Here is a 17,060-nt window from a genome sequence, read left to right on the forward strand (position 1 = left end):
TCCTCCTCCTCCTCCTCCTCCTCCTCCTCCTCCTTCTCCTTCTCCTTCTCCTTCTCCTTCTACCAGGGATCAAACTCAGGACCTTATACTTGCAAGGCAGGCAGTGACACTGAGCTAACTCCCTGGCCCAACAACCTTCTGATCTCTGCAGATGTTCATGCATTCTTTCATTTACAATGCTTTCCCTGAGCAGATCCCATGTGTGGATCCTTATGTGAGGTAATTCAAGCTAGATACGGCCCCTATGTCCATGAGGCTGACAGGTAGGGGGGAACTAGTCAAGCAAAGTAATTGAAACAAAAGCAAGATCACAACTGTAAAGGAACACCTATGGGAACAAAGAGTCCGCCCCATATGTCACTGTGGTGTCCTTACCACTTAGGACAGTGCCCTGCTTGTGACAGGTGCTGAATAAGTGTTTGTTAGATGAATGCCAACCTGAGGACAGTGGCAGTCAGAAGCAATGGGTGAGACAGGGTGCACCAGGGGATCTGATATACTCAGCGAAAGGGAAAGGAAAAGGGTGCTGAAAAGCAAGTGGACCCCATCTGGGTGAATAAGACAGGGTGAGTCATAGGGAGTGGAGAAGGCTATAGTTCAAGGGCAGAGGAACTTTCTGGAGAGGAGGAAGATATACATCCAGCTGAGCTGTACTTCTGGTAGGTGAATGAATGGAAGCTGTGGTAAATGGAGCATGTCACAAGATATGCTGACCGCTACCAGCTAGAGTCATAGTGACCTGCATGGATGCACAGCTGTCAGTTCGTCATATCACTCTGAGGGGCAATATCCTACTGAGGGCTCACAGTGACACTTTTATGTCAGCAGATAGAAAGACATCATCCGGATTTCTTCTCAGTAAACTGAGGCCTTTAGTATGAAGCTATCAAGGTCATCCAACTAAACCCTTTATGATACTCTTGTTTAAACTCATTAGATTTTTGAGGAAGGCATTAAAACCCCACCTTCATAGCACACATGAGGGCAGGAAGGCTCAGCCAGGATGGGTCACTATTGTTGCTGAATTGGATGTGATTCTGTCTTTGCTATGAATTGAATTGTGTCCCTCCGAAATCTGAGTGTTGAACCTCCAGTCCTTGGTGTGAATATATTTGAGATGGAGCCTATAAGACTCAACAGGGGTTCTAAAGGGGGATTGCTGATCCAATGCGATTAGTGTCATAAGCAAAGATACCAGTTGACCATGGCTCATTACTCTGAACTCTGAGGAAAGGCTATGTGACAGCATCACAGTTGGTTCGAAGCCAGGAAGTGGACCCTCATTGAAATGTAATTGATTAGAACCTCCATCTTGGACTTCTAATTTCTGGGCAGGAATTTATCATCTGAGCCACCCTATCTGGGGTATTAGCTGTGGTGGCCTGAGGAGACTCATACAGTCTTGGTGTACGCTCACTATTGCTCTCAGCTATGACACTCCCTCTTCCTGAATCAATAGCAGACAGACTCAATTGCCTGGCTGATCATCCTGGGTGCCACTGTTGACCATATTGCCTGCTACAGGTGACCTTACTAACTGACAGAGTAAGCGAGGTCAGGACCAGGACAGTGCCGTAGTCCTGCACTCTCTCTGCAATATTATCAGCACTGAGGGATGGAACTCATGATCATCCTGGTGTGGCAGGCTCTGTAATTGTGATTGCCCTGGATTCAGAACTGTGAAAGGTGACAGTCACAGAGCTGACCCTATAGGCTTCTGAAATTTAAACGTCATCACTTTCTAAGTGAATGAGATTGACATCTTAGAAAAGTAGGGCTTCCAGTCTTTCACTCTGGAAACAGCTGACAGTGGCACTGCTTCATCTAAATGTAAGAGTGGGTGTTAGTGTGGGTACCCCAATCTGTCTGTGTCTCTGTCTCTGTCTTTCTCTCTCTGTCTCTCCACCTGCACCTGTGTACACCCCCCAGAACTTGATGACAGGCCCAATCCTGGGTCTCATCACCTGTTCATTAGCTGTGTGTCTGTCAGGGTTACACATTCTCTTTGTTCATCCTTTCACTGCTCTATAAAATGGGGCACTGATGGGATTCCTAGAAATCAGTAAATATCCAGTCAACAGCAGATATTACCATTATGAATAATGACTCCAAGTACTTCTATTTTAAAATAAAAATTTTGGAACCAAAGTCAGTAGGCATCTTTGCCTTGGGCAAAAAGAATAAAACATTCAAACTAGGGTTACTGCTCATAACAAACAGTCATGTAATAATCCATGTGGTCTCTGGGCCAGGTTTCACTTCATGCTGCTGTGTGCAGAAAGAGCAGAATACTCATCATTGTTGGAGGCAACCAGATGGAAGTTTGTCATTTCGGGGCTAAATCCCCTTCCCCTGAGAGCTACACTGCCATTCCATCACTGTGTGTGAGAGCTGAAATATTCTACATGCTTGTTATCACATCTGTGTAACCAGCCCTCCTGAAGCCGGCCCACTCAGGAGAAGTGCACCGGGGAGGGGGAACAGGCAAGCCTGTCTTTGAAGTTGGCATAATCACAAAAGCATAGGCATTCAGGCAGGCAGAGGAAGGAAGGAACATGCTGTACCCACCTGCCACTGCTGATGAGGGGCTTATTTCTAAGACACACACAGCACAATGCACACACAATGCAGAGAGAAAACAAAAGACATAGATCACACATTTCAGATGGTTGGTGGACAAAATTTAGTTTGTGTCAATGCCGAAAGCTTGCTCAGGGTCTGAGGTGCACATAGAGAAAAGGATTTCTCTCCATCTTTATCAGATGCTCCCCTCTAATCAAACCCCAACAAACAAGCACATACATACACATAGAAACTAGCACGACAAGCTGGTCCTGGCCCAGGGTGTGAAATATGGGACAAGACCGTGGACAGAGCAGTGTGGGAAGAGGAGTGAAGGAAGGAAGGGCTTCCAAGAGGCCAGCCATTGGGGAAAAGGAGACCTTCAGAGAAATGTCTCCTGCAGAAGTTACTAATGGAATGGTCATCTGGTGAGGACTGAAACCTCTGAGCCATTCATTCACCCCAGTGAATGAGAGGGTGCTGTGGCAGTCGACACGAGGGTCATAGCAGCAGCACTCAACTTGGTTCAGCACTATAAACACATCTCACTGAATAACAAGCTCTTGCCTCAGAAGGTTTCTTATTGAAAGATTGTTTTTCCAGTTCACCTCCACAGATATACCTTTAGATCATACTGCAATCAAACAGCTCCAGGGTTCTATCTTCTTATCTTCCTTTTTTAAAAATTTTTAAATTTTTTTGGTACCAGGAACAAAACTTGGGACCTTGTGCTTGCAAGGTAGGTGGCAGCACCACTGAGCTAAATCCCCAGCCCTTTATCTTCTTTATGGATTCCACATTTAAGGTTATTCAGAGTTTGATTTACTGCTTTTGAAAAGGGTGAACATTTACTCTTGAAGAGCAGGTCAATCAGTGACCTTGCAAACACCCCTGTGTCATATGCCGAGGGAATACAGGGAGGAGGATTTCTTATATAAAGGCGGTAGGCTGAGCAATATGGATAGACACAGACTAATCATGCTTTCCTCCCTCCTGAGTCCTTTGAGCTCCCCCACTAAGCTGAGCCCACTGTGTCTGGGCATCCAGCACTCACCATACAATGTGATGCTGGCATTGGTGTTCCCAAGCTTGTTGGTGGCCACACAGGTGTAGTTTCCATAGTCCTTCTCTGAGACGTTGAAGAAAGTCAGGGTGGATATGCGGCCTTTGTTCTCAATCCTCACTCCATCCAGGCCAGTGGCTAACCTACAAGGAGAGAAGGCACTGCTGGCATGGTCCTGCAGGTGGACGGAGGAAGCAGGCAGAAGGTGCTGAGACAATTCAGAGATATTACAGATCAATTCTGCAAAGAGGCTCTCTTTCCAAAAACTCTAACTAAACTAATTCCTCAAGCTCAAACCCTAACTACCACAGTCTCCAACAGGAGAGAAAGGAAAAGAATAGTCATGGTCAAATCATGCAATTTACCAGCTTCTAGTCATCTAGTCTAGGAATTACAATGTCTGCAACTAATCTCAGATTTGGAAACAAAGTCATTTCATTTTGTTGACTTCCCAGCTTTCTCCATCTTAATCTTCTGCTTCTAAAAGAGATTCTTACAGAGGAGGCTGTGACACATTTCTATTTTGCTTTTTCTTTGTCCTGTACTTTATCCTTCTCTTTCCCTACAGGGATGACCCCACAGCTCTGCCTCATGTCTGTGCTAGCTACTTGGAGGTACCTGGTATCTTCCTTGAACCACTGGAACTCAGCCATGGGAACTGCAGAAGCTTCACAGCTCAGGATGCCCTTCTGACCCACAGAGGCACCAGTGTTCCTGGCTTTTGAGATATAGGGAGGGTCTGTGGGAAGAATCAACAAAGAATAAACCACATAGGCTGATCCACAAAAGACATGAGAGGTACATCCAGCCACTTGCTATTTGTCTAGTGATACCCTATTTCCCAATAAAATGGCCAGTTGTAAGAAAAGAACTTTTTATGCCAGGCTTGGTGGTGCATGCCTGTAATCACAGCACTTGGAAGGTAGGGGCAGGAGGATTGCTGAGAGTTTGAAGCCAGCCTGGGCTGTATAGGGAGTTCAAGGCCAACATGGACAACAGAGCAAGGCCCTGTCTCAAAAGGAAAAAAGTGAACAACAACAACAACAAAAACCACATACATACAGAAAAATAATTTTCTGCCTGAAGACACTGCATTTACTCAGCATCTTCTCTGGCCTTTAACCAAATTCTAAGTTAGAAGTTGGGCCCATGCTCGGAAAGCACTGACAGTCCCAGAAGACTAGGGAACAGGAGGCAAAGGAATGGAAAGAGCGCAGGTCTCTCAGAAACTGGCAATGCCATTACCAACTTGTCCATTTAGCCCTTGTCTACTGTTTCCTCATAGAAGGCCCTGTTGAGAGTGTGGCACTCACAGTTGACAGTGATCTTTACTTTCCTCACATCTGGTGCGGCGACATCATTCAGGGCACTGCATTCATATTCCCCAGACTGGTCACGCTTGATGTCAGAGATTTCCAGGTATTCATCCTCACTCACAAAGCCCTGGCCTTCTGGGAAGAAAAGACAGGCAGAAGACAATAAATAAACTGTTAGACCAGGGACAGAGTTGTATTCACATCTGCAGGGTAGAGAAGGAGAAGCGAGAGCCACAATAGGGGTTCAAGCATCAAGTAAAAAATACAGGACACCGTAAAGAAAGTCTGAATGAGTCCTACATTAATACATTTTCAGCCCAGCACTTTAGCTTTTAAGGGCATTTGAGTAAGAAAGGAATATAAATATCTTCTTAAATGATTATTGTGAATATTAAAAGATACATGATAAACAACCCAGTGCATTAATAAACCTTGATGTTTTAAAGAGAATCGTGAAGGATAATATGATAAAATCTGTGGAATAACTTTAGGTTGTGTTTGTATGAACATTTTCCTTTTTCACTATGAAGAAATGCTTTTCTATATAAAACCCTAATAACCACTACTAACTACTTATAGTGCAAGTAAATGAATAGTTTATGCATTAACACATATTCAAAACTGTTGGTTCAGTTTCAATTTTACATGGAGCCATTCCACAATGTATACATATTTTAAAGGATTATGTTGTACATGATAAAAATATGATTTTTACCAATTAAAAAATTTAAGAGTGATAAGATAAGGTGGATAAAATAGAGTAGAGGCTGAATGAGTGAATGAATGACTTAATTACTGCTACACAGTAGATACTCAGCAACAATTTGCCAAAATTAAGGGAAAAAAGATATTTCAAGTAATGGATCTTTGGCTATGATTTAGAACATGATTTGGGGGGGCATTTTGCTGATCTCACTCTCAAGTACTTATACAATTTGCAATTCATGATCCAAAATATTCTGGGGCTGCAAAAATTTGCTTTGTTTCCAGCCACCATTATATGCTCTTGCAATGGAGGTGGGGGTGGGGTGGAACAGAGAAAGAAAAAAATGAGAAAAGAAGGAAAAAAGGAAAGAAAGCTTTTGTAAATAGGGAGAGGTGAAGGGGTTGAAGGGAGGAAAGAGGAATGGGAAAAATCAAGATATATCATGTAATATCACAAATTCCCAATGATGAATATGATCATGATGTATACCTAAAATGGACCAATAAACTTCATTAATAAAAAAAAATATTAAAAAATTCGCATCCTCTCACAATTATCCGGACACTACACCTTATTTCTTTTTCCACACCTTGCAGTTCAACACAAAGAGAACAGACCTTCTGCCTTCAAACAAATATTGAGTTCTCTTGAAATACCACCTTTCATGAAGACCCAACCACAATAAAGGCCAAAGGAAAGGCACAGTTCTGAGCGTTTTGTGTTTCTAGTTTCAGGGCCAAATTAGTTTTCAAGATAGTTAAACTCATTTTGACACCACCACCACCCAGGCAGATTCTGATACAATGGGTGGTTGTTTATCCCACAGTGAAGGTCCATCACAGCGCGGAATAGGAAGGTGGAGTGTGCATCAGGGGCCATGAGGATTCAGGGGCTTTGCCATTCTGACTTTGCCCCAGGTCTAAGCTTTGAGAAGCACTCACATATCCCGGGCCATGTGCTTTTCAGCTCTGACTGCTTTCTTCACCTCTATCCACTGCTTCAGGTCATCCCCAGCTAGAGTATAAGGTCAGTTACTGGATACTGGCCATCACTAGAAGCCACCCATAGAACAATTTGATTCACTCCAAATCATTACCCTTTTGAGGTGTCAGTCCCATGGAAGAACTGTTGCATTGACCGAAAAGAATAACTGATTTACCTTCCCAGCACCTGGACTTGGGGACAAAGACCAGGGCAACCCCATAGGAGTGAAGTCTAGAGTTGATAGGGAATCTGGCTGACCCTGTGTAAAGAATGGCCAGAAGGTGCAGGATAGAAGAGCTTCCTGTATGGGAGGAATGGGGCCTGAGAGAGCAGCCACACTTCCAGCCTTGGAAATTAACAGCCCTGGCTGCTCCATGGCAGTAGTGGAGAGCTGAGAACATTTTGCAGAAGATAACTGCAGAGCATGGGGACCCCTGGGGCCTGGGACCAGGTCCCTCCACTTTTTGGTGTCTCAGGGTGGTGTTGTTGATCACAGTGCAGCCAAACAGGAAGAAAGAAAAAATGCATTTATGTAAAACTGGACTGTTATAACACTGCCTCATTAAGTGAGAAATCGAATCTTGTCAAGTTGTATGATAAAGTGTTTCTCAGATTTAATTTGCATATGATTTCCTCAGGGTCTTTGAACAAGTATAGAATTGGATTCAGTAGGCCTGGGGGTGGTCTGAGCTTAGGTATGCTAAGGAGTGGCTGGTGCCTCTGTGCCGCAGGGCTGAGCCATACTCAGGACTGAAGCTGCCTGGTTTGACAAGTTTATGGGTGTGCTCAAGCTTACACATTCAGAAGCTCTAGGTCCATGCTGGAGTTTGCTCCTAAGTGCCCTCCAAAAGCAATTTGTTAGAGGGCTAGGCCCCAGCTTGATGCTTCTGTGAGGTGGTAAAACCCTTAGTGTTGGGTATCTGCAGTCTTTCTTTATGGAGATGTGGTCTTGAAGGGCTAGTGGGAATCCAGCCACCCTTTCTGGCCTACGAGGTAAATGGCTTTGCTCTGGTGCACTCCCACCATGGTCCACTGCCTCATCACACTGATCATGGACTGAAAGTTTAAAACGGTGAGAGAGAATAAACATTTTTCTCTCTATAAGTTGATTATCTCAGGTGTTTGTCACTGTAACATGAAGCAGACTAACACAGTCTATGAAGTTGTTAACTGGTGAAGAAATACCCTGCTGAGATCCCCTGAGAAGCCTACATGTCAAAGATACACTGTCATAGAGGTTGGGGCCTCAGAGAGAGACACTGAGGCTGAGAGTCAAGATCCTTGGAGCTAAATTTTCCTCTATCATCTGACTACAAAATATACATCTTTCACACATGGACATCTTTGCTGATGAACGGGAAGAGGCACAGGGAAGGTGATTTAGATTTGCTTCACTACTTTAAATGCTGGGTGAGATTTTTCAAATTCAACCAATCTAGGTTGCTAACCATCTGGACCCAGGAAACCACGGGGTTGAATGCTTTCCTTGCCCTCTCTGCTCATGGTTGCAACACAGAATTCTGATTCCATGCTTCAGAGAAGGGGTCAGAAGGCAGCACGTTTTAATCCTCTTTGCTGGCTGCTCAGAAGCCACTTTGGTGACTATGGGGAAATAAACAGGAGCAGAGAGCCAAATTTGAGGAAAACACAGGTGAGGAAGAAGAAGAGAGGATGAGGAAGGATGTGTGTAAGGAAGAAAGAAAAGCAGACAAGATGAACTGGGAGTCACTGGAAAATTCTGAGGACATGTTCATATTGTTGTGGGATGCAAACTGATATAATCATTATGGAAATCAGCATGGAGATTTCTCAAAGAACTAAAATTAGCAATTCCACGTGACCTAGTGATGCCCCTTCTAGGTATCTTCCCAAAGAGCTTAAGACATCACTCTACAGTGAAACGTGCATCCCAATGTTTATAGCAGCACAAGTAGTAATAGCTAAATCCTGGAAGCAGCCTATGTACTAATCAACAGATGACTGGATAAAGAAGGTACATAATGGAATACCACCGGGCTATATAGGACAGGTTTGAGACAATTGTAGGAAAATAGATGCACCCAGAAAATATAATGTTCAGTGGTGTAAACCAGACCCACAAGGTTTAAACACTGTGTAGTATCTCTTATTTGAGTAAGGTGAAGTATAAACAAAGAGATCAATAGAGGAAGGATAGAAGGAGACAAGGGGATGGATCTCTTGCAAATGGGAAAGGGTACAATAGACCAAGAGTAGGGGGTAAGGAGGAGGGGAAGGGGAAATAAGTCAAATAACAGTAAGCCATGTACAGGAACCTAATAACTTCAATAAATGTAAACATTACATACCATAAACATGAGCTAACGGTAATGTTTTCAATAAGAATGAAAATGGGGAAAAGAGAAGTATAGGAGAGAGGGAAGGGAAAAGTGATTTTAAAAAAGGAAGCAAGTTGTATTATGTAAATGTACCCACGCCCAAGGTGATTGTTAATGCAAATACTGCAAACATGTATTACTACTGCTAATAACAAAAGCCTGTAAGACAGTATTTTCTCTGATAAAAGATATGAAAGCTGGAGCTCTATGTTTGCTCTGAAGTTTTCCTTCTTGATGCCCTGTCCTATAATATGCCAATGTGACAGAGTCAGTATGAACCAGCCCTAAATGTTTAGGCACCTCACATAACATGATTGGAAGCAAGAGAAAGCAGATTTGGAATCAGTGGCAGAAATATATATTTTTTCAAGTGTGGATTATTTCTTTCCAAAGAAGAAACACTTCAAGGAAGATAAGTTCAATTCACTATATTAGCAAGATTACTATCTGCAAGGATACAAACAGAGCCATTTATCAGGGCTGTGGGGGGCTACCTTCTCTGGCTCAGGATGTGTGTTTGGGTACAGGGAAGCAGGCCTCCAGGATCTGTGGACATACAGGAACTTCTCTGTATCAGTGTGCACATTCTGACATAGCATGGTTAAAGCATACAAAAATCATAACATTCAGTTAGGGACTGATCCATCCTAGATACGGAGTACCAGAGAGAGAAACTGAGTCAGGAGAAGAAGGGTCCCTGGCTGAGCTCTTGTTCTTGAGGTCATCAATTCCTGACACCTATTAGGAGAGGGGTGTTGTGTTCATACTTTGGTGAGAACACATAGAGGTGTCATAGACAAGTCTCTTGGGGAGTCACCAATCTCAGGGGCCCAGAATTTTAGGCAGTATTTTTCTATCTTTTAAGATCATTGTTTCAGTTTGTCATTTCTAGACACCTGGTTTAAGATGTAGAAGGTCAGAAAGATGTATCACAGCTGGAGTAATGTAAGCATTTGGGGATGAAGCGATCAGACAGGAAGTCCAGAGAAAAGTCCAGTGGCTTCCTACCTGCTTCCTGCCTTTGCCTTGCTGGGAGTCCTTGCCGGCTACACCCCAGACATCACTCTGACACCCAATTTCTCTTCTATTTCCTCTACCAATTCCTTGCAGGCATAATGCTGAAAGAGGGGTGGTCAAAAATTTCACCTTTCCACCTTTTTAGACTTTTGTTTCTGACAGAGTACCTTCACTGCTTTTGAAAACCACTAGGGACAATTGTGGAAAGTGGTCTGTTCCTTTTCTAGATTATTCACATTATCAAAACAAGCACCCACATCTAGAGACAAATCCCACCTGGCCCCTCCTTAGAAAGTGATTAAAACTCATCTCCCAGATGTGCCCAGCCTGGTCATCCCTCCAAATATGCTATGTGCAGCCACCAATCTATCCCTTGGAACAGCTCTATGATGCTGAATGCCAGCCTCACCACAGTTTTTCCAGGAGACCTGTTAGGAGGTGACTCTCAGAGCAGCTCACCTGGGTGAGTGCCACACAGGAGCAAGCAGCAGGTGAGAGCATGGAGGAGGGCTGAAGAACAAGCAGCCTGGGGAGAACTTGGGGTGTGGAGAGAGGGGATAAGGAAATGAGGGGTCAGAAGGAAACCAGGGCAAGCAGGGGCGGATATAGGCACTGCAGAGGTCCATTGGCTCAAATGAGAGGTTTTCTGGTAAAACAAGGAGTTTCCCTAGCACTAGCAAGAGGGGCTATGAGAGATGATAGCTATCAATGCTGAATCTGGACAGCTGGAATTGGATGGGCAGGTGATTACATGCATAGCACTGGCCTGTGACATTTTTGATCTGTCTTGGAAAATAACCTTTAGCCCACTCTCCAAAGATGGGCAGCAATTCAAGCTTTCAAAGAATAAAGAGTTCATGCCTATAAAGATTATACCATGCTAAAGAAATGCAGAGCAGCTAACATTTCTTGCTGGAAATCCTGCCATGGAAGTCAAGAGTGAGATGAAGCTCCAGGAAGGGTACAGGACCACCTGACACTGCTGCTAGCCCTAGCCTTTTGCTCCTGAGGTGAGGAGGGTGAGAAAGAAACTGTGTCAGGAGTTCTTGAGGGGAGCTGATCCCGAACCCTGACACTCATGCGTCTCATTTTCCAGGGTTTTGGCCAATTGAATATCATCACAAAAATGAACCATGAGCAGATAAAAACAGCATCTTTCTGACTGTCAAACTGGAATACACTCTGGGCTTGGAATCCGTCTTAGTTACTTTTCTTGTTGCTGAGATAAAGGACGCAGTAGCCAAAGTTAAGGAGGAAAGGTTTACTGTAGCTCATGGGTTTCATTTCATAGCTGGCTGGCTCTGAGGCAGAGTGACATGATAGAGGAGAAACAGTTTATGGCAGAGAAGGGCAGGCAGAAGGCAGCAAGAAACAAGCAGCAACAGTTACCCTCTTTTTGCTTCTTATATGCTATCAGGCTACTCACCCTTAAGCTGGTAGTACTCATACCCAGGGTAGGCCTTCCCATTATTCACTCCCAGAGCTATACCAAACAGATCAGCAAACTAATTTAGCAATTACCCACATTTAACCCCAGAATTATACACTTAATCCTAGAACCATACATTCTAGATCCAGACACCTCTGGAAAGCTCCACCTATGGCCAAATTTGAGGCTTTGGGTAGACATCTAGACCCAGTCCACAACAGGGTCCAAGCCGCGTGTGGGGTTCTTTCCTTTCTCTCTGTGGACTGCAGACACCTGGGAATGCACAGTTGGGTTACTCCACTACTCAGCTGAAGGCTCAGGAGCTGGGCCTGAGAGTCAGAGTCGTGTGGAACATAGGGCCACTGGTTTGGTAGGGGATGTCCTCCATCACAGGAGACAGCCTTAATCCTGCCTAACTAGGTCCACATAGGCTAGAACAGTTGCTTATCAAATACTGCAGTGACCCAAGCTCCCACTAGGGACACACGGGGTGAGCAAGGTGTGGAAAGCTGTCTTCTAGAAACCTAAGAGCTCCCTCCTTCTTGGACATCTTCTGGATTCACTTAACCACATATGGCCTGAAACAAGAATCCCCTTCTTCTGAAGAAAAGAAACATTGGAAATCTGCTTGAATTTGAAATTGGGGCCGGGTTGTGGCATTTGGAATAGAGTTAGCCTATCAGAAACTGAGTCTTGTACTCTTTTCACCTCACAAAGCAGTCATTCTACTGTCTAAATTGCAAACACCCAGAGTATGAATGACATTCTCCACCTCTTCAAACTTGGTCTCCAGTATGGGCTAAACCTACACTATGTATTCATTCACACTCTGCCTTATATCTAGAGGTCTACAAACTCTGCATTCACAAGACTCCCCCCATCTTCTTATTTCATCCAATTTTTCTCTGTCAGCCTCTTCTCCACACTATTGGTCCTCCCCCACCCCTTTTTCTTGTATAACAGTGCTGTCAGGCAGCAACTCTGGACTCCCTCTCCTTAATGAAACCAAAGAGTGTGGACAACAGCACATTACAGCCTTGCCTGCTCCCAGCTCCCAGATACGCTGCTTTCTTCGTTGCACTGGATTTAATGAAAAGTGTGATAAACCCACTATTTCATTTTATCTTAATTAATACAAGCAATTGAATTGTGCTGAAGTCATTTTAGTTTGGAGACAGAGCGCCTGGGTCAATGTCTCACTTGCTGGCAGTGACAAAAGCACTTTGTTTTGGGCTCAAGTAACCTTTCCTGGGCTATGGCCACCAAGACTTTCACCAAGGGTAGGGTGATTCACCCCACACAGGGCCACTATGCTGGCTGCCTTCCTGAGGCTGGCAGAAAGCTGGGTAATGATAAGACCAATGCTTTTCTGTGAAAGTTAGCTTAGTTTCAGGTGTGTGTGTGTGTGTGTGGAGGGGGGATCCATCAGTAGCACCGCCTTCAGCAGGGGCTCAGAGGAAATCCGTGGCTATGGTGAGTTTCTGGGTCTTCCCTCTATGCCTGAGTGAGGCTGATTAAAGCACTTTCATTCCTCACCTTCTGATCTGAGGATAACTGGGGATGGCATGGTTGTCCCATTGGGAGTGATCCTGAGTTAGGAACACAGGGACAGCCAGGATGTCTGAGAGAATGCAGTACATTCTCTTTAAATGGGAGTTGGGGGCATGTGCCAGGGAAAAGAAGAGGGGAGAGAGGGAGGATGAGGGAGGGATGGAAAAGGGGGAGGGAAAGAAAGAGGGGGGAGAGGAGAGAAAGAAAAAAAGGGGAAAGAGGGAGAGTCAAGAGCAGGAGAGAGAGAGAGACAGAGAGAGAGAGAGAGGAGGAAGAGAGGGAGAGAGATGAGGGAAAGAAAAGGAGAGGGAGAAAGAAGAAAGAGTAAGAGAGGGGAAGACGGAGGAAGAGAATGAGAGAGTTGACAGAAATGAGAAAGGGGAGGAATGCAGAAATGCAGAAAGCCGGGTATTTCTTAAAGGCAGAAAAAACAGCTTAAAACAGAAGTTTAAATTTCCATGATGAACAGAATAGTTGCCTTAGTTACTTTTTTCATTGCTGAGACAAAATGCCCAACTCCTGAAGTTAAAAGGGGAAAAGTTTATTTAGCTCAGTTTGCAGAGGCTTCAGTCCATAATCAGTTGGCTGCCAGGCAGGGTGGCACATGTCAGAGGGGCAACAGTCCATGGTGAAGTGAAGCTAGCAAACCAACAAGGGACATTAACAGCTTCTTTCTGCCCCTTTTGTACTCTATATAGGCCACATAGGGTGGGTAGCACTCACACCCTTAATCCTAGTACCCTTGAGTCTAGCATTTCACCATGAATCATTTCCAGCTTCACACACTCCAGATCCAGCCACTTTTAAGAATGGATGAGACTTTGGGGGTACATCTAGACACAAGCCATAACATTCTGCCCCTAGTCCCCCAAAGACTCATATACATTCCTTTATACAAAAGGCATTTAGTTCCTCTCCAAGAGTTTCCAAAGTCCTAACAGGGTCAAGCATTCCCAAAAAGTCCAAGTCCAGAGTCTCCTCTGAGGTTTAAGGCAAACTCTTAGCTGTAAGAACCCATACAAATGAAAAGATACTTTCAACACATTCAACATTCAGTGGCATGAGATAGACATTTTCATTCCAAAGGTTACAAATGGGGATAGCAAGGAATGGGAGCAAAGCAAGACCCAAATCTAGCAGGACAGGCATTGAATCCTACAGTTAAACTTCCAGCATCCTCTGCAATTTGTGGTAAGTTGTGAATGCCAAAGGAGTTGGGTGGTTCTGCCTCTACAGCTCTTCCAGTGCTTGTAACTCCCATGGCTTCTCTTTAGGTCTGGCTATGCTCCCTCTTTATGGTTTTCTTCAGACAAGCCACATTCTTGGATTCTCCAAGCTTCTGGGGTCTTGACAGCACCACCGGCTTCACACTCACAGCTTCACACACGCCTTCTCAGGGGCATAATGCCTGGCCTCCCAGGCCTTCTGAAATCTAGGTGGAAGCCTTCCTGACTCCACAACCCTTGCATTCTGCATGCACCTAAACCAGCACCATGTGGATAATGCCAAGTTCTGCACCAACTGGAGCAACAGTCAAGCTTCCTTCTCTCTTGGCTGTAGGAGTCCAGTGGCTATGATGCAAATCCCAAGGAACAACTTCCCTAGGCCACAACTATTCTGAAACATGGTGCTCTGGGGTTTTCTTTTCAAAGCAAAATCTTTCTTGTTTGCAATTTTGAGGGTCAAAGAGTAGAGTCCTGGTGCTTCTTGTGATGTCCTCAGGCCATCTTTTCTATTCTCATGTTCCTTCTCAGCAATCAAGAACTCTTCTTCTCTTATATTTTCAGGCTGCACCCTTACTGGAGCACCTTTCTGGCCAAACTCAAAACATTTAAATCATTCTGCTGGGTTCTTTGCTCTTGGTTCTCAACATAAATGTGGCTAAAAGCTCCTAACCGTAGCCATGCCACCACTTCAACATTAGACTGCTTTGAAATTTTTTCTGCCAGATTAATTATCCCACTGCCCTTAGTCTTAGGCAAAGTCACTAGACACAAACAAAATGCAGACAAACATTCTGCCAAGGCAAAACATGCATCATTTGGAGTCTAGCAGCCAATGCTGTCCTACTTCCCATCCAAAATCTCCTGAGCCTGGTTTTTACCAACTTTCTGGTCTTCTGAGCTCTGATCAGATTCTCTCATCAAATATAGCCTCAGGTGTTCCAGCTCTATTTTTTCAGCCTGCATCTCCAAATCTTTCCTAACTCTTCCCCTTTCCACAAGCCAATTCTAATGGCTCCTGACCACCTCCCCCACCTCACACCAGGTAATGTCACAGGGTTGACCCAACTCTCAATACCAAATTTCTCTGTTAATTATTTTCTTCTTGCCGAGACAAAATACCTGCCACTCACAAGTGAAGGGAGGAAAGTTTTATTTAGCTCACAGTTTGTAGAAATTTCAGTCCATAGTTGGTTGGCACTAAGGCAGACAGGCATATGGCAGAGGGGTATATATATATATATATATAAGAAAACAGTTCCTAGTGGACAGAAGGTAGCAAAAGCAACAACAAAAAAAGTGCTGACACAGCCCTTTCTGACTTATGTCTTATCCAGACTACTTAAGGCAGGTAGCACTCACACCCTTTATCCTAGCATCCTTGAGCTTAGCATTGCAACATGAATCAGTTAAAATGTCACACACTCTAAATCCAGCCACCTCTAAGAGCCACCTCATTTACATGAGGCTTTGGGGGAAAATCTAAGTACAAGACATAACAATAGTTTACCTGGGTTATTTTTAAGTAGCTGTTGCTTACATTTAAAAAAACAACTTCAGTATAAACTCACAAATGGTTCAAATCAAACCAATGTACAGAGAGAAGAAAATTTATCCTCTTAAAATGGCAGAGCCTAAATAACTATGTTGTTGGCAAAATATTTAAGGATATTTGTTAAGCTTTTATTTTACATTATTTTCTCATTATTTTTATTCTGAACCAGCAGAGTTATTTCAGTATCCGCAACTAAAAAGCAAAAGGAGTTCTGAACAATAAGATTTCTGATTTAAAGAAAAAATTATCAAAAGTTTAGCAAGCAAACAAAATTTGATCAAGGCACCAAATGCCCCACTGCTTCTTTTACTTGTGCACATCTTATGAAAGTTGGATTTGACCCATCTGCAGCAGCCTGTTAAGCATTCCAGACACCCAGACCCACCTTCCCAAAGAAAAAACTATTTGGAGGGACAGAAATGTCTCCAGCCACAGTGCAGTCTATGAGTATGGGGCACCCAGAACTGGTGGAAGTCACTGCAGAGCCATGGAGCTGGAATCTGTCAGGGTGCAAATGTGCAAGTATCTCTAATAGAGCAAAATCAGAATGAGTGCCTCACCCCTCTCACACTTGTAGCGGCTTTAGCTCTTTCCTCCTAATGTTTTCTGTGCCTGACTCATTTTCCCTAGAGATTAATTCAGTCATGTGCACACAACAATGTCCTGGTCACACTGGGCTGCACGTATGATGGCACTCCCACACTCCTGTAATGGTAATGAGTCCTACCACCCAGGACACCCTTAGCATAGTGCAACACATCATTTATGTCTTTGTGGTGATGCTGGTATAAGCAGACCTACTTGCTGCCAATCGAGTAGCACAGACTTTTATATACAGTGCATAATACTTAATAATAACCAACAACTGTTACTGGTTTATGTACTTATTATGCCATGCTTCTTATTGTTATTTTGGAACATGCTCCTTCTGTCTAATGGTGTGTTTCTTCAGATATGTCCCTGCCTTTTACCCATACCTAGTTGTATTTGTGTTGCAACAGCAATTTTTTTTTCTTTTTGCAGTATTAAGAGATTGAACCCAGGGACTTCTCATTGAGCTACATCCTCGGTCTCCCTTTCTCTTCTCTCCCCTTCTCTTCCCTTCCAGATCCTCCTGTCCTCTCCTCTTTACTTTGAGACAGGATCTTGCTAAGTTGTTAAGTTGTGCAGGCTGCACTTGTACTTGTGATCTCCCTGTCTCAGCTTCACAGTGTGTTGGGATTTTAGGCATGTGTCACCAAACCAAGCTGCTTCTCTGTTTCTATGGACTAGGTGACCATATAGCCTGGGAATGTCT

The 17,060-nt window shown here is 44.0% G+C and overlaps 1 protein-coding gene across 8 annotated transcripts in view; it reads right to left on the reverse strand.

Annotated features, from left to right (window-relative positions):
- The window catches only part of Opcml (opioid binding protein/cell adhesion molecule like), a 1,123,264-nt gene that overhangs the window by 19,760 nt on the left and 1,086,444 nt on the right, over window positions 1–17,060 (reverse strand). For 3 of the 8 annotated variants that reach the window (XM_033764432.1, XM_010642060.3, XM_010642046.1), the window contains 4 exons: window positions 4,939–5,076; window positions 4,244–4,364; window positions 3,617–3,768; window positions 2,569–2,595 (listed from right to left, as the gene is read on the reverse strand). In XM_033764432.1, coding sequence (XP_033620323.1) covers window positions 2,569–2,595; window positions 3,617–3,768; window positions 4,244–4,364; window positions 4,939–5,076 — 438 coding nt within the window. The remainder of the gene's footprint in view (window positions 1–2,568; window positions 2,596–3,616; window positions 3,769–4,243; window positions 4,365–4,938; window positions 5,077–17,060) is intronic. The other 5 variants (XM_033764433.1, XM_010642054.2, XM_033764434.1 and 2 more) reach the window with 3 other exon arrangements.

Source organism: Fukomys damarensis, unplaced genomic scaffold (assembly GCF_012274545.1).
Source record: "Fukomys damarensis isolate Sample0158 unplaced genomic scaffold, DMR_v1.0_HiC HiC_scaffold_16, whole genome shotgun sequence".
NCBI lineage: Eukaryota > Metazoa > Chordata > Mammalia > Rodentia > Bathyergidae > Fukomys > Fukomys damarensis.